General features: G+C 39.9%; 1 protein-coding gene across 7 annotated transcripts in view; it reads right to left on the bottom strand.

The window, feature by feature from the left end:
* Positions 1–24,772, bottom strand: part of ATP7A (ATPase copper transporting alpha) — a 162,613-nt gene that overhangs the window by 87,638 nt on the left and 50,203 nt on the right. For all 7 annotated transcript variants that reach the window (XM_025985014.2, XM_072743331.1, XM_072743332.1 and 4 more), the window contains one exon: positions 23,098–23,238. In XM_025985014.2, the coding sequence (XP_025840799.1) occupies positions 23,098–23,217 (120 nt within the window). In that variant the 5' untranslated portion in view covers positions 23,218–23,238. The remainder of the gene's footprint in view (positions 1–23,097; positions 23,239–24,772) is intronic.

The raw sequence follows: 24,772 nt of genomic DNA, 5'->3' as shown, positions 1-24,772 counted from the left end.
GACATAGGCAGAGGGAGAAGCAGGCTCCATGCAGGAAGCCTGACGTGGGATTCGATCCCAGGACTCCAGGATCACACCCTGGGCCAAAGGCAGGCGCTAAACCGCTAAGCCACCCGAGTGTCCCGGCCCTACATTTTTGTGTCATGATACTGAGTGAGCTGGTAATATGGGTGGTAGGAGTATTATTGGAAGACATTTCTACATCAGAATTCCTAGCAAAAATTTCACGATACACAGAAGTGACCAGCACATTTGGCCAAATATGCTACTAATCCCAAACCAAACATCCCCATCTCAACCTTTCCTTAGTCAGATCCCCAAAATACCCATGGCAAATCTAATACCACTCAACACAAAGGGAAAGTCTAACAGAGGACAAGTTTAAGTGGAAATAGACAATGGACTTAAATGCTTGTGGTTAAAATATTTTACTTTTGCAAAAACACATAACCATGTGAACAAACTGCTAAGACTCCCTCCAGTCTCAGAAGGGGTCAATTCAAGTGAAAGGCTATGAAACTTAAACTTCACAATAAATCTGTCTCTTGGCCTAAAGACTAGGCATTTAGTAAAATATTTTTAAAGGAAAGAAAAAAGAAGAAAGGTTACTAATAATATATACTATATTATCTGGGCTTTTGACTGAAGGAGGAGAGGCAGAGCTAGGAAAAAAAGGTATGTGTCTTTTTATTTTCAGCAAATTATGAATGTGCCCTGGAAAGTATAGCTTATCTATCACTGGACTCCACATAAATCACTGTTGATAACACAAAGTGCTTTCATATTATATTACTGCTACTTTTCCAAGTTAATCCAATTCAATTGTATTTTTCTGACCTTAAACAGACTTTATTAAGTACAGGGGAATTCTAGGAAGATGCAGGAAAAATACCAGCCTTAAATATGAATGGCGTGCAACAGACTTTTTTGGAAAATCTATTAAGGAATGTACTTGCAAATGTCAAGCAGAATCCCTTCCTTTAGTTATACATGAATATGTGGGAAAAACATATTAATCTAAAATAGTTGGCCATGCAAAGAGTTGGAGATTCTAGAAAATACACTAGCTGTTAGTGGACAATAAGCACCTAAGTCATCTGAAAAAAAATTATGTGAACTAGTTTTTGGATGGTTAAAATAGCTTTACTGCAGTTAGCACAGACAATTAGTTAGATTCAGCTTCTATTTTGGCCCTCCAAGATCAGCTACCTTGGATCAAGTAGAGGAGGTTTAACTGCTTTCATTTGAAGATAAATCAAATGTAGGTGTCATACTTATTACTCAATGAAATTAAACAACTCATTTTTAAAGATATGGGACTGAAGGGTGCAGAGCTACTTTTATCATCATTTTTTCTAATCAATAAACTGGAAAATATCCATCTAATTGTTGGATAGTTATGATCAGTGAAAAAATTACAAAATGTAATTGGGTAAAATCAATGTAGATGGGTAAAACTTAATGTTTTAGATTAATTAAAAGGCAGAGCTCTCATAAGTATCTAGCTGATCTGGGGATACATCAGATATTCTAGTCCAAATTTAATGACTCATGTACTTAAAAATATAATGATCTTCTGATTATTAGAAGAATCCATTGATCTCTGAATTTAAATGTTGTGCTAAATCTGATTGTGCTAGGGCAGCTCAGGTGGCTCAGCAGTTTAGCGCCGCCTTCAGCCTAGGGCCTGATCCTGGAGACCCAAGATTGATCCCACCTCAGGCTCCCTGCATGGAGCCTGCTTCCCCTCTGCCTCTCTCTGTGTCTCTGCCTCTCTCTCTCTCTCTCTCTTTCTCTCTGTGTGTGTCTCTCATGAATGAATAAATAAAATCTTTTTAAAAATCTATGCTAAATGCAGCTGGACAAAATTCCCTTTAAAATATTAATATCTACTCAGGGTAGTGTATCTAAAAATGTACCTTTTGTATATAGATCTGAACTACTCATAGGAAAACCACTTTAAGATTGATGCAATTGATCAAATTTCAAGGTTGCATTAATTTCCACCATCACTGTAACAAATATTGTATAAAAGCAAAATTATAGAAAACCTCCAGTAAATAGAACCACCACCAATACAAAGTTGTTTAATGATGTGAAAAACTCAAATAACACATTGAAATAATCAGTACATTACACAAATGAGGAAACAACTCAGTTAAAATGACATATCTGGGGATTGACTCATTAAGCTGCGATTGTGAAATAAGTTCAAGAGGCAGTAATTCATAGTATAATATTTAAGAAAAAGCAGCCATATGTTACTGTCATTATAGTAGAAATTCCTAAACTTCTGGCAAGAAAGCAATATTGTTCATTCCTTTGGACTCTTAGATATAAACTGGAGAGAAACAGGGGAGAACAGGAAAGGAACCAAACTGAATGAAGCATTAAAGAGTGCTGATATTAGCTACACTCCAAACAGTGCTGAGAATCCTGAAGAGTAACAAGGAAAGAGGCAGGGGTGGGCAGCAAAAAGGTTTGGAAATGGTATTGAGATATACTAGGAAATTCCATGCACTAGTCAGGGACTTCTACCTTAACAAAGTACAACAGGCAGAAAGGCCTATATTAACTCTTAGAAGCATCAGCAAAATACATTACCAAACACAAATGATGAAAATAAACAGCAAGGATTCTCCTGGGGGTAGGTAGAGGGAGGTTCCTTGTACTAGGCTCTCCACTTTTGTGTATGTTTGAAATTTCTCATTAAAAGTTAAGTACTCAAAAAAATGAAATAAAATAAAAAATAAAAAAATAAAAGTTAAGTACTCACACACAAAAAAATAAAGTTAAGTACTCAGGGTGTCTGGGTGGCTCAGTTGGTCAAGCATCTGACTCTTGATTTCAGTTAAGGTCATGATTTCAGAGTTGTGAGATTAAGCCCTACATGTGGATCTCTGCTCAGTGGGGAGTATGCCGCCCCCCTCACTCTCCCCCACCCCTCCCCTACTTATATACACTCTCTCCCTAAAATAAATAAATATACCTTTAAATAAATAATTAAAAGTTAAGAACTCAGTTGATGGACATTTGGGTTGCTTCCACAATTTGGCTATTATAGATATTGCTACTATGAACACTGGGGTGCATGTATTCCCCTAAATTAGTATTTTTGTATTCTTTGAGTAATACAGATAGTAGTGCAATTGACTAATGAATGGATAAAGATGTAATATATATATATTATATATATATATATATCTCACGTGTGTGTGTGTGTGTGTGTGTGTGTGTATACACAGACACACTATGGAATATTACTCATCACCAAAAAGAAGGAAATCTGGCCATTTGCAATGACATGGATGGAGCTAGAATGTATTATGCTAAGTGAAATAACTCAGAGAAAGACAAATACCATATGATTTCACTCATGTGGAATTTAAGAAACAAAACAAATGAGCAAAAGGACAAAAAAAAAAAAAGAGAAGTAGAGGCAAACCAAGGAACAAACTCTTAATACAGAGAACAAACAGATGGTTACTAGAAGGGAGGTAGGTGGGGAATGGGTTAAATACTAGATGGAGATTAAGGGATATGTTAGTTGTGATGAGCACCAAGTATTGTATGGAAGTGTTGTATATTGTACAACTGAAATTAATATTACATTGTATATTAACTAACTGGAATTTAAATAAAAACTTTTTTAGGGATACCTGGGGAGCTCAGTGGTTGAGTGTCTGCCTTAGGCTCAGGTCATGATAATCCTGGGGTCCTGAGATCGAGTCCTACATCAGGCTCCCCAAAGGGAGCCTGAGTCTCCTACTGCCTATGTCTCTGCCTCTCTCTCTGTCTCTCATAAATAAATCATAAAATCTTTATTTTTTTAAAGATTTATTTATTTATTTATGATAGACAGAGAGAGAGAGAGAGAGAGAGGCAGAGACACAGGCAGAGGGAGAAGCAGGCTCCATGCCCAGAGCCCAATGTGGGACTCGATCCCGGGACTCCAGGATCCTGCCCTGGGCCAAAGGCAGGCACCAAACCACTGAGCCACCCAGGAATCCCCCACAAATCATAAAATCTTAAAAAAAAAACTTTTTTAAAAAAAAGTATGTACTCTGTGACCAAGTAGGCTTTACCATGTGAATGCATGGCTGGTATAACATTTGAAAATGAATCAATGTAATTCACCATATTAATACCCTAAAGAAGAAAAATAATATGGTCATCTCTACATGAAAAAAAGGCACTTGAAAAATTTCACCATCGGGGATCCCTGGGTGGCTCAGCGGTTTGGCGCCTGCCTTTGGCCCAGGGCACGATCCTGGAGTCCCGGGATCGAGTCCCACGTCGGGCTCTGGGCATGGAGCCTGCTTCTCCCTCCTCCTGTGTCTCTGCCTCTCTCTCTCTCTCTCTTTCTCTCTCTCTCTCTCATAAATAAATAAATAAATAAATAAATAAATAAATAAATAAATAAATAAATCTTTAAAAAAAAAGAAAAATTTCACCATCCATCCATTCATAATTAAAAACAAAAGCTCTTGGGACACCTGGGTGGCTCAGCAGTTGAGCATCTGCCTTCTGCTAAGGTCGTGATCCCAAGATCCGGGATCGAGTCCCACATCAGGCTCCTGCAAAGAGCCTACTTCTCCCTCTGCCTGTGTCTCTGCCTCTCTCTCTTTCTCTGTGTCTCTCGTGAATAAATAAATCTTTATAAACAAACAAAAAAAAAAAACAAAAAAAAACAAAAATCTCTCAGAAAACTAGGAATGGAAAGAAACTTCCTTAACCTGATATACGGCATCTGCAAAAAAACCCTACAACTAACGTAATACTTAACGATGAATGACTGAATGCTTCTCCCCACCCCTGCCATGATCAGGAAAAAGACAAAGATGTTCATTCTTATCACTTTTCTTTAAAGAAAGGCAGACTGCCAAATGCAGCACCCCGTTTGGATGTGTAAGGAGTCTTGGAAGCTTGACTATCCTACATTCTTCTATAAATGGACCTTGAGAGCTTGTTTGGAAGTTCAAGCTGGGGAGCACAGCTACTTGTATATCCTTGACCAAAGAACTGTCTTCCTTTATCAGGGAAGGTCATACTCTTCAACCAAGCATGCAGTTTGGGGAAGGATGCACATGGAGTAGTGAGGCAGGAAGGGGATACCCGCCTAGCCAGCCAGATCAGCTGAATCAACCTTTGCAGTCAATGGGGTGACAGATGTTGCAGCCCGATCACCCTCACATTCCATTCTTACCACTTCTATTCAAAATTGTAATGGAGGGCAGCCCGGTGGCTCGTTGGTTTAGTGCCGCCTTCGTCCCAGGGCGTGATCCTGGAGACCTGGGATAGAGTCCCATGTCAGGCTCCCTGTATGGAGCCGGCTTCTCCCTCTGCCTGTGTCTCTGCCTTTCTCTCTACTTGTTTCTCATGAATAAATAAATAAAATCTTAACAAAATTGTAATGGAGATTCTATCCAGTTCAATAAAGCAAGAAAAAGAAGTCATACAGACTAGAAGAAAATAAAATTCTTTATGCCCTGATGACATAATTACTTATGTAGAAAAATCCCAAGGAATCTACAAAAAAGCTAATTATTATGACAATTTAGCAAAGTTCAGAATACAAAGTCACCATACAAAAATGAATTGTATTTCTATATGCTTGTAATGAACAAATGAAACTAAAATTTAAGAAACAGTACCATTTAAATATCATTTAAAAACATGAATTACTTAAATATAAATCTAAAAAATATATTCAAGATCTATATGCTGAAAACTATAGATCTCTGATAAAAGAAACCAAGGAATACCTAAATAAATGGAGATATATATCATATGTAGATTAGAAAACTCAATATTGTTAAGATATTAATCCCAAGGCAGCTGGGTGGCTCAGTTGGTTAAGCATCTGCCTTTGTCTCAGGTCATGATCCCAGGGTCCTGGGATGAAACCCCACATCAGTCTCCTTGCGCAGCAGGGAGTCTCTTTCTCCCTCTCCCTCTACCCCTCTTCCCTGTTTCTGCTGGCTATCTCTCAATTAAATAAATAAATAAATAACATCTTCATAAAATTTTTTAAAAAGATGTTAATACTATCCAAACAGATCTACCAAATCAACACAATCCCAATCAAAATCCTAGCAGATATTTTTATAGAAATGTATAAGATGATTCAAAAACTTATATGGAAATGGAAAGGAACTTGCATAGTCAAAACAATTTTCTAAAGAAAAAAAAACAAAGTTGAGGAAACACAATATCTGATTTTAAGATTATAAAGCTAAAATAACCAAAACTTTGTGGTATTTATTGGAAAAAGGAGAGAAACACAGATCAATGGAACAGAACTGAGCATACAAAAATATACCCATAAATATGTGGTCAACTGATATTCAAAAAAGGTACAAAGGCAATTCAATGCATAAAGGATAGATTTTTCAACAAATGGTGTGTGTTGGAAAAACTGGACATTTGTATTAAAAAATTAACCTCAACCCATATATCAAATGTGTACACATTAATTCAAAATGAGGGGCACCTGGGTGGCTCAGTCAGTTAAGCATCTGACTCCTGATTTCAGCGCAGGTCATGATCTCAGGGTGGTGAGGTCGAGCCCCACATCAGGCTCCACAGTGAGCATGGAGGCTGCTTAAAATTCTCTCTCCCTCTGCCTCTGAACCCTCTTGTGTGCACTCATTTTCTCTCTCAAACAAAAACGAATCATAGACCTAATGATAGAATTTTAGATAACATAGAAGAAAATCTTTGTGACCTTGGGTGAGACTAAGATTTCTTACACACGACACCAGAAACCTGACTCATAAAGGAAAAAAGTAGATAAACTAGAATTCATCAAAAGTAAAAACATCTGCTCTGGGAAAGATACTTTTAAGAGATTGAAGACAGGGGGAGCTAAGATGGTGGTTTAGTAGGAGGACCCTAGGCTCATCTCGTTCCTCAAACACTAAATATCTATCAAATTATTCTGAATACCCAAGAAATTAACCCGAGGACTGAAAAAAACAAATTCCACAAGTAGAGGGAGAGAAGAGACCACATCAAGGAAAGCGGGAAGTGTGGAGATGTGGTTTGGGGGAGAAATGGATTGCAGGTGCCACAGAGGTGCAGGAGCCCTGGTCAATGGAGAAAGGCAAAAGAGAGAGGAACACACAGAGAAATGCACAAGGAGAACACTTCCCCAAAGCCATTGGCTGGGAAAATGAGAGGGGCTTATTTTCATTAATTCTTAGAACCAGCAGGGCTTAAAAGACTGGAGTTTTAAAGGTCACTGGCTTGGCTGGGATAGAGCTCTGAGGACATTGTGCTGCTCCTGGAGAAATGGCAAGCAAACAACCCAGGGGAAGACACCATGATCTGAGGAACACCTGGGGCACACATGGGGGAGATTATCCACTCTTCTTGGAGCACATCTGTGAGAGGTAGTATTCATAGAGACATCTCTCCAAAAACAAAGGAGCTGGTGGGTCACTTTTCCATCCCCTACCCCTCAGCATAAACACACAGCCACCCAAGCAGGGCTGTTTGGTCCCAACGCTGGCTGCCTAACCTGCTCGATCCCAGTCCCATGCCCCTGTGCTCTGGCACAACTGCCCCTCTGAGTCAAACCTCCTTCAGTCCCAGCACAGCAAAACCCTCTCCCAGAAGAACACTGCAGGCCCCTGCCCCCATCATATCCCTAAAGCCTGGAGTTTTAAAAGTTAGCAAGCATGGCTGACATAGAGCCCAGAGGCTACTGTGCTGTTCCTGGAGAGAAGGCAGGCAAACAATCCATAGGCAGATAGTGTGAAAACAGTGACTGAAAATGCCTAGGGCAACACAAGGGGGAGATTATTGGCTCTTCCGGGAGTGATTCCTTAGAGCAATAAGCACAGAGACCCCTCTCCAGGGGAAAAAGGACCTGTCTGGCACGATTTCCCTACCCAATCCCAATAGCATAAACACACAGCCACCTGCAGCAAATAGCACAGTGCTGACCCTGGCTGCCTAACCTGCTTACTTACACCAGGTCTCATACTGCTGTGCTCTGCCAGTACTGCCTTTCTCAGTCAAGTCTGCCTCAGTCCCAGCACGGCAAGCCCCTTCCCCAGAAGACCAGTGGACGCCCCTGCCCACTGCATGTCTCCTGACCAGACAGTTCTGCAAGGCCTCTATGCTAGTGTAAGTAGTATCAAGTCTCATTTAACAGCAGACCAGAAACTAATTAAAACTCTCCACACTCTGACCAAGGACCAAACACTGTCCACTGCAGGCAAGGAGACCCTCTCCAGACAATTGGCCTGAAGGACAGAGCAGCCAAAACACAGCAGCAGAGTGTACACAGCACACACCAGAGACATTTCCTAAAGTGCCAGGCCCTGACAGTAAATGATCTCTTCCTCATAAAGCCATTATCTCAAGAGCACAAAACATAAAAGGTTTTCTAACACAAAAAAAGAAGACAGACACTTAGACAAAATGCCAAGATAGAGGAATTCATCCTAAATGAAACAGCAAGATAAGGTCATGGCCAGAAATCTAAGCAAAACAGATATAAGTAATACGTCTGGTGGAGAATTTAAAGCAACAATCATAAGGATACTTGCTGGGCTTGAGGAAAAAATGGAAGAATTCAGAAAGGTCCTTGCTACCAGATAAGAGTTAAAAAAGAATCACTCAGAAATGAAAAATGTAGGGTGCCTGGGTGGCAGCGTTGGCTGAGTGTCCAACTCTTGGTTTCAGCTCAGGTCATGATCCTAGGGTCCTGGGATCAAGCCCCATATTGGGCTCCCTGCTCAGCAGGGAGCCTGCTTCTCCCTCTCCCTCTCCCTGCCACTCCCCCATTTTGTGCATGTGTGCATGTGTGCATGTGTGCTCTCTCTCTCTCTGTCAAATAAATAAATAAAATCTTAAAAAAGAAGAATTAATAAAATTGATAAACCTCTATCCGGACTTACAAAAATAAAAGAGAAAGGACTCAAATAAACAAAATCACAAATAGGAGAGGAGAAATAACAACCAACACCACAGAAATACAATTAAAAGAGAGTATTACGAAAAACTAGATGCCAACAAATTGGACAACCTGGAAGAAATGGATAAATTCCTAGAAAAATATAAACTACCAAAACTGAAACAGGAAGAAATAGAAAATTTAGTAGACTGGTAATCAGCAAAGAAATTTGAATCAGTTATCAAAAATCTCACAAAAAAACAAAAGTCCAGGGCTAGATGGTTTTATGGGGAATTCTACCAAATGTTTAAAGAAGAGTTAATACCTTCTTCTCAAACTATTCCAGAAAAAATAGAAAAGAAAGGAAAACTTCCCAATTCCTTTTATGAGGACCACAATACTTTGATACCAAACCCAGATAATGACACTACCATCAAAGAGAACTATAGGTCAAAATCTCTGATGAACACAGATGCAAAAGTCCTCAACAATATATTAGTAAATCAAATCCAAGAATATATTTTAAAAAATCATTTACCACAATCAAGTGGAATTTATTCCTGGGATGCAATGTGGTTCAATATTTGTAAATCAATCAATGTGATACATCACATCAACAAAAGAAAAGAACCATATGATCCTTTCAATAGATGCAGAAAAAGCATTTAACAAAGTACAACATCCATTCATGATAAGACCTCTCAACAGGTAGGGTTAAAAGGAACATACCTCAACATAATAAAGGTCATTTATGAAATACCCACAGGTAATACAATTCTCAATAGGGAATAAACTGAGAGCTTTTCCTCTACGGTCAGGAACAAGACAGGGATGTCCACTCTTACCACTATTTAGCATAGTACTAGAAGTCCTAGCCTCAGCAATCAGACAACACAAACAAATAAAAGGTATCCAAATTGGCAAGGAAGAAGTAAAACCTTCACTATTTACAGATGACATGATACACCATATAGAAAACCTGAAAGACTAGACCAAAAAAAAAAAGCCATAATTGATACATGAATTCAGTGAGGTTGCAGGATACAAAATCAACATACAGAAATCTTTGCATTTATATACACCAATAATGAAGCAGCTGAAAGAGAAATCAAGGAATCAATCCCATTTGCAATTGCACCAAAAACCATGAAATACCTAGGAATAAGCCTAATCAAAGAGGTAAAAGATCTGTACTCTGAAAACTATAGAACACTTAGGAAAAAAATTGAACAGGACACAAAAAAATGGAAAAATATTCCATGCTCTTGGATTGGAAGAACAAGTACTGTTAAATTGTCTATATGACTCAAGCAATCGACACATTAAATGCAATGACTATATCAAAATACCGCCAGCATTTTTCAGAGCTGGAATCAACAATCCTAAAATGTGTATGGAACCAAAAAAGACCCCAAATAGCCAAAGCAATCTTGAAAAAGAAAGGCTAAGCTGGAGGCATCACAATTCCAGATCTCTAGTTATATTACAAAGCTGTAGTGATCAAAACAGTATGGATCTGGCACAAAAATAAACACATAGATCAGAATAGAATAGAAAACCCAAAAATTGAAAAATATATATATAAATAAAAAATTAAAAAATAAATTAAAAAAAAGAAAACCCAAAAATGAACCCACAATTATATGGTCACTTAATCTTTGACAAAGCAAGAAAGAATATCCAACAGGAAAAAGACAGTCTCTTTGACAAATGATGTTGGGAAAGCTGGACAGCAACATGTAAAAGAATGAAACTGGACCACTTTCTTACACCATATATAAAAATAAATTCAAAATGGATTAAAGACCTAAATGTGAGACAGGACCATTAAAATCCTAGAGAAGAACACAGGTATAACCTCTTTGACACCAGTCATAGCAACTTCTTACTAGATACGTCTCCTGATGCAAGGGGAAAAAAGGCAAAAATGAACTAATGGGACTTCATCAAGATAAAAAGCTTCTGAAAAGCAAAGGAAACTTTCCATCAACCAAATTAAAAGGCAATCTCTGGAATAGGAGAAGATATTTGCAAGTGACATAACTGCCAAAGGGTTAGTATCCAAAATATATAAAGAAGTTAAAAACTCAACACACACACACAAAAATCCAGTTAAGAAATAGGCAGAAGATATGAACAGACATTTTTCCAAAGGCTTACAGATGGCTAATAGATACATGGAAAGATGCTCAACATCAGTAATCATCAGGGAAATATAAATCACAATTACAATGAGCTATCACCTCACACCTGTCAGAATGGCTATAATGAACAACACAGGAAACTTGTGAGCAAGGATGCAAAGAAAGGGAAACCCTCTTATACTGTTGGTGGGAATGTAAGCTGGTGCAGCCACTATGGAAAAGAGTACGGAGATTCCTCAAAAATGTAAAAACAGAACTACCCTGAGGCACCAGGGTGGCTCAGGTCATGATCCTGGGGTTCTGAGACTGAGCCCCACATTGGGCTCCCTGCTTAGCGGGGAGCTTGCTTCTCCCTCCCCATCCGCTTGTGGAATCTCTAAAATAAATAAATAAAATCTTTCAAAAAATAGAACTACCCTACGATCCAGCAATTGCACTATTAGCTATTTACCCAAAGAATACAAAAATACTATTTCGAAGGGATACATGTTCCCCAATGTTTACAGCAGGATTATCAACAATAGCCAAATTTTGGAAAGAGCCCAAATGTCCATCCATTGATGAATGGATAAAGCAGATATAGTATACATATATATACAATGGAATATTACTCAGCCAAAAAAAGAATGAAATCTTGCCATTTGTGATAACACAGATAGAGCTAGAAAGTATTATGCTAAACAAAATAAGTCAAAGATAAATATCATGATTTCACTCACATGCAGAATTTAAGAAACAAACAAACGAGGAAAAAGAGAGGAAAACCAAGAAACAGATTCTTAATTATAGAGAACAAATTGGTTACCAGAGGGGGATGGGGTAAATAGGTGACAGGGATTAAGGAGAGCACTTGTGATGAGTACCAGGTGTTTGTTGTATGTAAATATTGAATCACTAAATTGTACCCCTGAAACTAATATTATACTGTATGTTAACTAAATGGAATTTAAATAAAAACTTAATTTAAAAAAACAGAAGGAGGGGTGCTTGGATGGTTCAGTCAGTTAAGCGCCAACTCCTGGTTTTTGGCTCAGGTCATGGTCTCATGTACCATGGGATCAAGCCCAGTGCTGGGATCCATGCTCAGCAGGAAGTCTACTTGAAGATTCTGTGCCTCTGCCCCTCCCTACTGCTCATGAGCACACTGTCTCTCTAAAATAAGTAAATAAATCTGTTTTGAAAATAGAATGAAAAGAAAAGCCATAGACTGAAAAGATATTTGCAAAAAAATCACATATCTAAAAGAAGATTTATTCGGAATATATAAAGAACAATCAAAATTGAATAAGGAAACAAAAGAAAAACAGCAAAAAATTTTGAGAAAAGTTTTTACAGCCATTTGACCAAAGAAGGCATACAAATGCCTAACAAACACACGAAATGCTCAACAGCATTAGCCATTAAGGAAATGACAGTTAGTGTGATACCACTACACACCGACTAAAATGTCTATAACTAAAAAGACTGATAATACAGGGATCCCTGGGTGGCGCAGCGGTTTGGCGCCTGCCTTTGGCCCAGGGCGCGATCCTGGAGACCCGGGATCGAATCCCACGTCGGGCTCCCGGTGCATGGAGCCTGCCTCTCTCTCTATCTCTCTGTGACTATCATAAATAAATAAAAATTAAAAAAAAAACTTAAATTAAAATAAAAAAATAAAAAAAAAGACTGATAATACAAAGTGTTGGAGAGAATCTGAAAAAGCAGAACTCACAAACATTGCTGGTGAAGATAAAATAGTACAGCCACTGTGGTAAATCATTTGCCAGTACCTCAACAAATGAAACACACACTTATCATACAGTGGAATAAATCCAATCCTAGGAATTTTCCCAAGAGAAAACAGATGTCCAAACAAAGACTTGTGTGAACACTCAGAGCATTGTTTTATATAATCACAAAAAAGTTGCAACAATCCATATGTCTTTCAATGAATGAATCGGCAAATTTTGGCAGATCCACAAAATGGAATACCACTCAGCAAGAAAAAGAAAAGAACCAGTGATACAAAAAATAATATAAGTAGATCTCAAATGCAAGATGTTACATAAAGGAGACTAGATTCAAAAGGCCATATGATTCCATTTATATGACAGTTTTTAAAAAGTAAAATGTAAGGGGGAGGGGCAAGATGGCGGCAGAGTAGGGTCTCCAAGTCACCTGTCCTCAACAAATTACCTAGAAAACCTTCCAACCATCCTGAAAATCTACGAATTCGGCCTGAGATTTAAAGAGAGACCAGCTGGAATGCTACAGTGAGAAGAGTTCGCGCTTCTATCAAGGTAGGAAGACGGGGAAAAAAGAAATAAAGGAACAAAAGGCCTCCAAGGGGGAGGGGCCCCGCGAGAAGCCGGGCTGAGGCCGGGGCGAGTGTCCCCAGGACAGGAGAGCCCCGTCCCGGAGGAGCAGGAGCTGCACCAACCTTCCCGGGCGGAAAGGCCTCCCGGGGAATTGGAGCAGGATCCCAGAAAGGCGGGGATGCCCTCGGGCTCCCGGGGACACTAACAGACACCCGCAGCGCGCGCAGGAGAGTGCGCCGAGCTCCCTAAGGGCTGCAGCGCTCGGCGGGACCCGGAGCAGCTCGGAGGGGCTCGGGCGGCGGCTCCGCGGAAGGGGCTGCGGGCCTCCGGGAGCAGCTCGGCGGGGCGTGGGCGGCGGCTCCGCGGAGGGGGCTGCGGGCTCCGAGAGCAGCTCAGCGGCGGCGGCTCGGGCGGAGGAAGAAGCTCCACGCGGAGGGGGCGGCGCGGCTCCGGAAACAGCTCGGAGGGGCTCAGGCTGCGGCTCCGCGGAGGGGGCTGCCGGGCTCCGGGAGCAGCGCGGCGGAGGCGGCGGCTTGGGCAGAGGAAGAAGCTCGCGCGGAGGGGGCGGCGCGGCTCCGGGAACAGCTCGGAGGGGCTCGGGCTGCGGCTCCGTAGAGGGGGCTGCGGGGCCCCGGGAGCAGCGCGGCGGCGGCGGCCTGGGCAGAGGAAGAAGCTCCGCGCGGAGGGGGCGGCAGCTCCGCGAAGGGGGCTGCGGGGCGGGAGCGAGAATCCAACAGCGCAGGCCCTGGAACACAGGGCGCCGGGACACAGCCCAGGATCCGGCCTCCCCCGGGACAGGCAGAGGCCGGGAGGGCCCAGGACAGCAAGGACGCTCCTGCCTAGAGCTGAGCAGATCAGCGGCCCCGCCCAGGAGCCCCCAGGCCCTGCAGACGGAGAGCCCCGGAGTTACTGCAGGAGCTGACTCCAGGGCTCCAGAGCTGCCCCCGCCACTGTGGCTTCCTCACGGGGGGAACAACCCCCACTGAGCCCTGCACCAGGCAGGGGCAGAGCAGCTCCCCCAAGTGCTAACACCTGAGAATCAGCACAGCAGGCCCCTCCCCCAGAAGACCAGCGAGACGAACCAGTTCCAAGGGAAGTCAAGGGATTTAAAGCATACAGAATCGGAAGATACTCCCCGGTGGGTATTTTTTTGTTTTTTTGTTTTTGTTTTTGTTTTGTTTTGTTTTGTGCTTTCTTTTCTTTCTTTCTTCTTGATTTCTGATTGCTTCCCCCACCCCACCCCACACCTTTTTTTTCTTTTTTCTCCTTTCTTCCTTTTTCTTTCTCGTTTTCTTCTCTTTTTCCCCTTTTTTCTTCTTTCTCTTTTTTCTTTTTCTCTTTTCTTTCCTTCTCTCTCTTTTTCTCCTTTTCCCAATACAACTTGTTTTTGGCCACTCTGCACTGAGCAAAATGACTAGAAGGAAAACCTCACCTCAAAAAAAAAGAAGCAGAAACAGCCCTCTCTCCCACAGAGTTACAAAATCTGGATTAAAATTCAATGTCAGAAAGCCAATTCAGAAGCGCTATTATAAAGCTACTGGTGGCTCTAGAAAAAAGCATAAAGGACTCAAGAGACTTCATAACTGCAGAATTTAGATCCAATCAGGCAGAAATTAAAAATCAATTAAATGAGATGCAATCCAAGCTAGAAGTCCTAACGACGAGGGTTAATGAGGTGGAAGAACGAGTGACATAGAAGACAAGTTGATGGCAAAGAGGGAAACTGAGGAAAAAAGAGACAGGCAATTAAAAGACCATGAGGATAGATTAAGGGAAATAAATGGCAGCCTGAGGAAGAAAAACCTACGTTTAATTGGGGTTCCCGAGGGCGCCGAAAGGGACAGAGGGCCAGAATATGTATTGGAACAAATCCTAGCTGAAAACTTTCCTAATCTGGGAAGGGAAACAGGCATTCAGATCCAGGAAATAGAGAGATCCCCCCCTAAAATCAACAAAAACCGTTCAACACCTCGACATTTAATAGTGAAGCTTGCAAATTCCAAAGATAAGGAGAAGATCCTTAAAGCAGCAAGAGAAAAAAAGTCCCTGACTTTTATGGGGAGGAATATTAGGGTAACAGCAGACCTATCCACAGAGACCTGGCAGGCCAGAAAGGGCTGGCAGGATATATTCAGGGTCCTAAATGAAAAGAACATGCAAACAAGAATACTTTATCCAGCAAAACTCTCATTCAAAATGGAAGGAGAGATAAAGAGCTTCCAAGACAGGCAGCAACTGAAAGAATATGTAACCTCCAAACCAGCTCTGCAAGAAATTTTAAGGGGGACTCTTAAAATTCCCCTTTAAGAAGAAGTTCAGTGGAACAATCCACAAAAACAAGGACTAAATAGATATGACGACACTAAACTCATATCTCTCAATAGTAACTCTGAACGTGAACGGGCTTAATGACCCCATCAAAAGGCGCAGGGTTTCAGACTGGATAAAAAAGCAGGACCCATCTATTTGCTGTCTACAAGAGACTCATTTTAGACAGAAGGACACCTACAACCTGAAAATAAAAGGTTGGAGAGCCATTTACCATTCATACAATGGAATATTACTCAGCCATTAGAAACGACAAATACCCACCATTTGCTTCAACGTGGATGGAGCTGGAGGGTATTATGCTGAGTGAAATAAGTCAATCGGAGAAGGACAATCAGTGTATGTTCTCATTCATTTGGGGAATATGAATAATAGTGAAAGGGAATATAAAGGAAGGGAAAAGAAATGTTGGGAAATATCAGGAAGGGAGACAGAACATAAAGACTCCTAACTCGGGGAAATGAACTAGGGGTGGTGGAAGGGGAGGAGGGCGGGTGTTGGAGGGGAATGGGTGACGGGCACTGAGGTGGACACTTGACGGGATGAGCACTGGGTGTTTTTCTGTATGTTGGTAAATTGAACACCAATAAAAATTAATTAAAAAAATAAAAATAAAAAATAAAAAAATAAAAGCATCCTTCACTATTGAAATTAAAAAAAAAAAAAAAGACAAAAAAACAAATGGTCCTCAAAAGAAAGCAGGGGTTTCCATCCTTATATCAGATAAATTAAAATTTACCCCGAAGACTATAGTGAGAGATGAAGAGGGACACTATCTCATACTCAAAGGATCTATCCAACAAGAGGACTTAACTATCCTCAATATATATGCCCCGAATGTGGGAGCTGCCAAATATTTAAACCAATTAATAACCAAACTGAAGAAATACTTTGATAATAATACACTTATACTTGATGACTTCAATCTAGCTCTCTCTATACTAGATAGGTCTTCTAAGCACAACATATCCAAAGAAACCAGAGCTTTAAATGATACACTGGACCACATGGATTTCACAGATATCTACAGAACTTTACATCCAAACTCAACTGAATACACATTCTTCTCAAGTGCACATGGAACTTTCTCCAGAATAGACCACATACTGGGTCACAAATCGGGTCTGAACCGATACCAAAAGATCGGGATAGTCCCCTGTATATTCTCAGACCATAATGCCTTGAAATTAGAACTTAATCACAACAAGAAGTTTGGAAGGACCACAAACACGTGGAGGTTAAGGACCATCCTGCTAAAAGATGAAAAGGTCAACCAGGAAATTAAGGAAGAATTAAAAAGATTCATGGAAACTAATCAGAATGAAGATACAACCGTTCAAAATCTTTGGGATGCAGCAAAAGCAGTCCTGAGGGGGAAATACATCGCAATACAAGCATCCATTCAAAAACTGAAAGAACTCAAATTCAAAAGCTCACCTTACACATAAAGGAACTAGAGAAAAAGCAACAAATAGACCCCACCCCCAGCAGAAGAAGACAGTTAATTAAAATTCGAGCAGAACTCAATGATATCGAGACCAAAAGAACTGTGGAACAGATCAACAGAACCAGGAGTTGGTTCTTTGAACGAATTAATAAGATAGATAAACCATTAGCCAACCTTATTAAAAAGAAGAGGGAGAAGACTCAAATTAATAAAATCATGAATGAGAAAGGAGAGATCACTACCAACACCAAGGAAATACAAACGATTTTAAAAACATATTATGAACAGCTGTACGCCAATAAATTAGGAAATCTAGAAGAAATGGACGCATTCCTGGAAAGCCACAAAATACCAAAACTGGAGCAGGAAGAAGTAGAAAACCTGAACAGGCCAATAACCAGGGAGGAAATTGAAGCAGTCATCAAAAACCTCCCAAGACACAAGAGTCCAGGGCCAGATGGCTTCCCAGGGGAATTCTATCAAACATTTAAAGAAGAAATCATACCTATTCTACTAAAGCTGTTTGGAAAGATAGAAAGAGATGGACTACTTCCAAATTCGTTCTATGAGGCCAGCATCACCTTAATTCCGAAACCAGACAAAGACGCCACCAAAAAGGTGAATTACAGACCAATATCCCTGATGAACATGGATGCAAAAATTCTCAACAAGATACTAGCCAATAGGATCCAACAACACATTAAGAAAATTATTCACCAGGACCAAGTAGGATTTATCCCCGGGACACAAGGCTGGTTCAACACTCGTAAAACCATCAATGTGATTCATCATATCAGCAAGAGAAAAACCAAGAACCATATGATACTCTCATTAGATGCAGAGAAAGCATTTGACAAAATACAGCATCCATTCCTGATCAAAACCCTTCAGAGTGTTGGGATAGAGGGAACTTTCCTCGACATCTTAAAAGCCATTTACGAAAAGCCCACAGCAAATATCATTCTCAATGGGGAAGCACTGGGAGCCTTTCCCCTAAGATCAGGAACAAGACAGGGATGTCCTTCTAACCACTGCTGTTCAACATAGTACTGGAAGTCCTCGCCTCAGCAATCAGACAACAAAAAGACATTAAAGGCATTCAAATTGGCAAAGAAGAAGTCAAACTCTCCTTCTTCGCCGATGACATGATACTCTACATAGAAAACCCAAAAGCCTCCACCCCAAGACTGCTAGAACTCATACAGCAATTTGGTAGCGTGGCAGGATACAAAATCAATGCCCAGGGATCCCTGGGTGGCGCAGCGGTTTGGCGCCTGCCTTTGGCCCAGGGCGCGATCCTGGAGACCCGGGATCGAATCCCACATCAGGCTCCCGGTGCATGGAGCCTGCTTCTCCCTCTGCCTGTGTCTCTGCCTCTCTCTCTCTCTCTCTCTGTGACTATCATGAATAAATAAAAATTAAAAAAAAAAAAACAAAACAAAACAAAATCAATGCCCAGAAATCAATGGCATTTCTATACACTAACAATGAGACTGAAGAAAGAGAAATTAAGGAGTCAATCCCATTGACAATTGCCCCCCAAAACATAAGATACCTAGGAATAAACCTAACCAAAGAGGTAAAAGATCTATACCCTAAAGACTATAGAACACTTCTGAAAGAAATTGAGGAAGACACAAAGAGATGGAAAAATATTCCATGCTCATGGATTGGCAGAATTAATATTGTAAAAATGTCAATGTTACCCAGGGCAATGTACACGTTTAATGCAATCCCTATCAAAATACCATGGACTTTCTTCAGAGAGTTACAACAAATTATTTTAAGATTTGTGTGGAATCAGAAAACACCCCGAATAGCCAGGGGAATTTTAAAAAAGAAAACCATAGCTGGGGGCATCACAATGCCAGATTTCAGGTTGTACTACAAAGCTGTGGTCATCAAGACAGTGTGGTACTGGCACAAAAACAGACACATAGATCAATGAAACAGAATAGAGAACCCAGAAGTGGATCCTGAAATGTATGGTCATCTAATATTCGATAAAGGAGGAAAGACTATCCATTGGAAGAAAGACAGTCTCTTCAATAAATGGTGCTGGGAAAATTGGACATCCACATGCAGAAGAATGAAACTGGACCACTCTCTTTCACCATACACAAAGATAAACTCAAAATGGATGAGAGATCTAAATGTGAGACAAGAGTCCATCAAAATCATAGAAGAGAACACAGGCAACACCCTTTTTGAACTCGGCCACAGTATCTTCTTGCAAGATACATCCACAAAGGCAAAAGAAACAAAAGCAAAAATGAACTATTGGGACTTCATCAAGATAAGAAGCTTTTGCACAGCAAAGGATACAGTCAACAAAACTAAAAGACAACCTACAGAATGGGAGAAGATATTTGCAAATGACATATCAGATAAAGAGCTAGTTTCCAAAATCTATAAAGAACTTATTAAACTCAACACCAAAGAAACAAACAATCCAATCATGAAATGGGCAAAAGACATGAACAGAAATCTCACAGAGGAAGACATGGACATGGCCAACATGCACATGAGAAAATGCTCTGCATCACTGGCCATCAGGGAAATACAAATCAAAACCACAATGAGATACCACCTCACACCAGTGAGAATGGGGAAAATTAACAAGGCAGGAAACAATAAATGTTGGAGAGGATGCGGAGAAAAGGGAACCCTCCTGCACTGTTGGTGGGAATGTGAACTGGTGCAGCCACTCTGGAAAACTGTGTGGAGGTTCCTCAAAGAGTTAAAAATAGACCTACCCTACGACCCAGCAATTGCACTGTTGGGGATTTACCCCAAAGATTCAGATGCAATGAAACGTCGGGACACCTGCACCCCGATGTTTCTATCAGCCATGGCCACAAGAGCCAAACTGTGGAAGGAGCCTCAGTGTCCATCGAAAGATGAATGGATAAAGAAGATGTGGTTTATGTATACAATGGAATATTACTCAGCAATTAGAAACGACAAATACCCACCATTTGCTTCAACGTGGATGGAGCTGGAGGGTATTATGCTGAGTGAAATAAGTCAATCGGAGAAGGACAAACAGTGTATGTTCTCATTCATTTGGGGAATATAAATAATAGTGAAAGGGAATATAAAGGAAGGGAAAAGAAATGTTGGGAAATATCAGGAAGGGAGACAGAACATAAAGACTCCTAACTCCTCGGGGAAACAAACTAGGGGTGGTGGAAGGGGAGGAGGGCGGGTGTTTGAGGGGAATGGGTGACGGGCACTGAGGTGGACACTTGACGGGATGAGCACTGGGTGTTTTTCTGTATGTTGGTAAATTGAACACCAATAAAAATTAATTAAAAAAAATAAAATAAACAAAAATAAATTTAAAAAAAAAAGTCAAATGTGGGGCATCTGGGTGGCTCAGTTGGTTATGCATCTGCCATCAGCCTAGGTCAAGATCCCAGGGTCCTGGGATCAAAAGAGCCCTGCATCGAGCTCCCTGCTCAGCAGGAGCCTGCTTCTCCCTCTCCTCTCCATTTGTGTTCTCTGTCACTATCTCTGTCTCTCTCTCTCTCTCAAATAAATAAAATCTTTTTTAAAAAGTAAAATTTATAGAGACAAAAAAACAAATCAGTGGTTATGAGGGGCTGAAAGTAAGGAGGAGGAATGACTTCAAAGTAGGGTTACCAGATTTAGCAAATAAAAATACAAGATACCCATGGACACGTAACTCTTGATCTTGGGGTCATGAGTTCAAGCCCCATGTTGAACATAGAACTTACTTTTAAAGAATTAGAATAAAATAAAATACATAAAATTTTAATTAAAAAAACACAAGACACCAAGTTAAATTTAAGTTTCAAATAACAAATAATTTTTAGTGTAGGTATTTCTCATGCAATATAATCATCCTAAATTGTGGTTCCAGGGCCAGCACCACTAGAATTAATTGACTATTTGTTAGAAATGCAAACTCTCAGGCCCCATCGGACCTACTAAAACAGAAACTCTGAGGGTAGGACCCAGCACTGTATGTTTTAGCAAGTCTTCTAGGTGATTCTCACAACTAACCAGGTTATGGTTTGAGGACCACTACTCACTGTATCTGTCACTGGCAATAAAGAACCATAAGAAGTGATTATGAAGAGAAGGTGGCACATGAACCTATTCAATAAATCAATTCATCATCATAAAATACTAACTAAACAGCCAAAATGTGTTTAGTAGGTTCTCTGAGAAGGGACCACAGCAGTGAATCCCAACTGAGGGCAACTCTGCCCACAGAGGATATTTGGCAATGCCTAGAGACACTTCTGGTTGTCATAAGTGCAAGCAAGAAAAGGCTATTGGCACCCAGTGGGTAAGGCCGGTGTGTTGCTAAACATTCTACAACGCACAGAGCAGCCCTCAGACAATAAAGAATTATCCAACCCAAGATGTCAACAGTGCTGAGATTGAGAAAGCTGGATGATAAAGATTAATCAAAACATTTTTTTACCCCAAAAGCTTTAATTTCAAAGACATTTTTATGAACATGGAAATAGAAAGTTTAAAAAAGTAATAACAAAACATAATTTGAGGTTTCTCATACTAAAAATACTAGAATTATTCTGAGAAGAATTTATAGAGACTAGCAATACATAGCTAATACATCAATTGGTGGTAAGAGGCACCTTCATGATTAACTTTTTCAGAATTTATGTGAGAAAATAATTCAGAGACAACCAGTTTGAGAACATATGCAAATTAAAATGCATTTGTAGACACTGTATGACCAGAAAACACTGGCCCAGGAATCACAGAACTTGAGTTCTAGTTTTGCTTTCGTAATAGGTAACTGTAATTTAGCACAAGTCACCTCATTAATCTCAGCTTCCATTTGCTAATCTGTAAAATGAAGAGGTTAGATTATTGAATTCATTATGTAAGAGCCTTTGTAGCTTTATCATATGTCTATGTCAGAAAAATGAACATGGGAAACATTCCAAAATTTTTTTTTTAAGATATGAGGGGGGATGGCATCATTATATTCCTTGTAGGGTAGTTTTATATTGACTTTTGGACTTTGGTTCTTGTGTTTATAAGGTGTAAAACAAAGCCATTTAGCTTATCTATTTATAATGGTTACAATTCAGGTTCATTATAGACAAATTAGAATATATAGTGTTAAGATGGTCTGACAAGGTCAATTTTATTTTTGCAATTAAAAATTGAAATGAAGAGGTGCTTGAGTGGTGCAGTCAGTTAAGCATCTGACTCTTGGTTTCGGCTCAGGCTATGATCTCAGGGTCACAAAATGGAGCCCTGCATGGGGCTCCACATTCAGCATAGAGTCTGCTTGGGTTTCTCTCTCCCTCTCTCTCTACCCATCCTCCCAACCCCTACCCACTCTCTAAAATAAATAAATCTTTTTTAAAAAACTGAGTGAACTGGGTACCTGGCTGGCTCAGTTAGTAGAGCATGTAACTATTAATCTTGGGGTTGTGAGTTCAAGTCCCATGTTGGGTGTATAGGTTACTTAAATAAATATATATACATATTTTTTAAAAACTAGAAACATTTAAAAAATTGAAGTAAAAAAGCTTAGAAAATTGCTGTTACACCTTGTATGCATGTACTTAAGGAAGACTACATTATTATTTCACATAATTGTCACACTATATAAGAGAAGAAAGCCTACAACCCTTTACCTGAAAACATATATTTTAGTTCAGTATGAAATTAAGAGTAATAAAGAGTATATTAGCATCTATACACTTATAAAACATAAATCTATAAACATACAACCATAATAATGTCAAGATTCCATTTTCAGATGTTTCAAGTTGAAAAAATATATAATTTTGTATTTTTTTATAAAAAGAAAAGTTAAAGGGACAAAGAAAATACATTAATCTTCTCAGTTTTTATTATCAAACATGTCAGTGTGTCTGCTTCAATCTCAGTGTTAGAAGTAATTTTCTAGAATTCCAGTCAACAACATTTGACTTCACTGATTTCCAAAGACAAACTTACTTTAATATGATATACACCATTCAGATTTCCAATCCGCTGCTCAATGGTCCAAACACAGGAATCACATGTTATCCCCTCCACAGAGATGGTGACCGAATCCACACTCATACTTCGATCCATCTTGATTTCTTCTTTACATTCCTATTAGAAAAAATGAACTCACTAATTTCAGCCATGGAAATAATCCTTCCTCAACTTTTCCCCCACCTTCTCAACTGAAAATATTCTACTAATAAAATATGGTCAGCATTCTTGTCTCTCATCTCATTTTACTCTCACCTCAAGACCACTGATTTAGCTATTCCCTTGGAATAGACTTTTTTCCAGATACCTGCTTAGTTAACTTCCTCATCTCTTTCAAGTCTTTACTCAAATCTAATCCCCTTAATGAGTTTTACACCAACGCCCTGCTTAAAATTGCAATACACATCCCTTTTACACAAATACACTCTGATTCCCCTTACATCTGCTCTATTTTGTCTTTTTATAGAACTTATTATCTTCTAATACAGTCTATAATTTAGTTACCGTTTGTTGCTTATTATCTGTTTTCCTGTGGCAGTTTTAAAAGGTGCTCACAGGGATCCCTGGGTGGTGCAGCGGTTTGGCGCCTGCCTTTGGCCCAGGGCGTGATCCTGGAGACCCGGGATCGAATCCCATGTCAGGCTCCCGGTGCATGGAGCCTGCTTCTCCCTCTGCCTATGTCTCTGCCTCTCTCTCTCTCTGTCTCTCTGTGACTATCATAAATAAATAAAAATTAAAAAAAAAAATAAATAAAAGGTGCTCACAAAGTCTTCATTACTCCTTCTTTCAAGAGGTGGAATTTAAATCCTTTCCCTTTGAATGTGGCCTGTGTTCAGTAACTTGTTTCCAAACAGAATATGGTGGAATAGACAAGGTATGACTTCCAAGAGTAGGTTATGAAAGGCACTGGGGGAGGAGGGAGTCACTGTGGATTCCTCCTTGTCCTCTTCCCTGAATGACCCGATCTAGAGGAAGCCATCTTCTACATCATAAGGACACTCAAGTAGCCTTAGGGAGATGTTCATGTGGCAAGAAATTGAGGCCTCCTGCCAACAACCAGATGAGTGAACCATTTTAGAAGCTGATACTTCAGACTTAATTAAGCCTTTAGATGCCTGAAGCTCCAGTCCACATACTTACTACAATTTCATGAGATATCCTAAGCCAGAACCACTCAGCAAAACCACTCCCAAACTTATGACTCACAAAAACTAGAAGATAATAAGTGTTTGTTCTTTCAAGCCATTACATTTTTAGGTAATTTGTTACACTGCAATAATTAACTAATATATGTCCCACTAGAATGAAAATTCCATGAATGCAGTAATCTTTTTTTTCCCACTGATGTTAGTTTGAACCATGTGAAGTTGCCATTGTTGTGTATCAAAATAGTCAAATACTGCCAATTTCATATAGATCAACCTAATATATCCCATGAAAACAGTGTTTTCCTCTGGTGAGGGGAACTAAGTGGTTAGGGGATAAGGGTGGGAGAAAAAATTTCAGTATATGACCTTTTGCATCTCTTTTTAAAGTTGAGATATAATTGACAAAACATTGTGTAAGTTTAAGGTGTACAATGTGTTGGTTTGTAGGATTGTTGGTTTGTAGGATTAAAACCATTAGCTAATACCTCTATCATATCACTTAA

Source organism: Vulpes vulpes, chromosome X (assembly GCF_048418805.1).
Source record: "Vulpes vulpes isolate BD-2025 chromosome X, VulVul3, whole genome shotgun sequence".
Taxonomy (NCBI): domain Eukaryota; kingdom Metazoa; phylum Chordata; class Mammalia; order Carnivora; family Canidae; genus Vulpes; species Vulpes vulpes.
The sequence above is the reverse complement of the archived record's forward strand: the minus strand, read 5'-3'. Positions and strand labels throughout refer to the sequence as shown.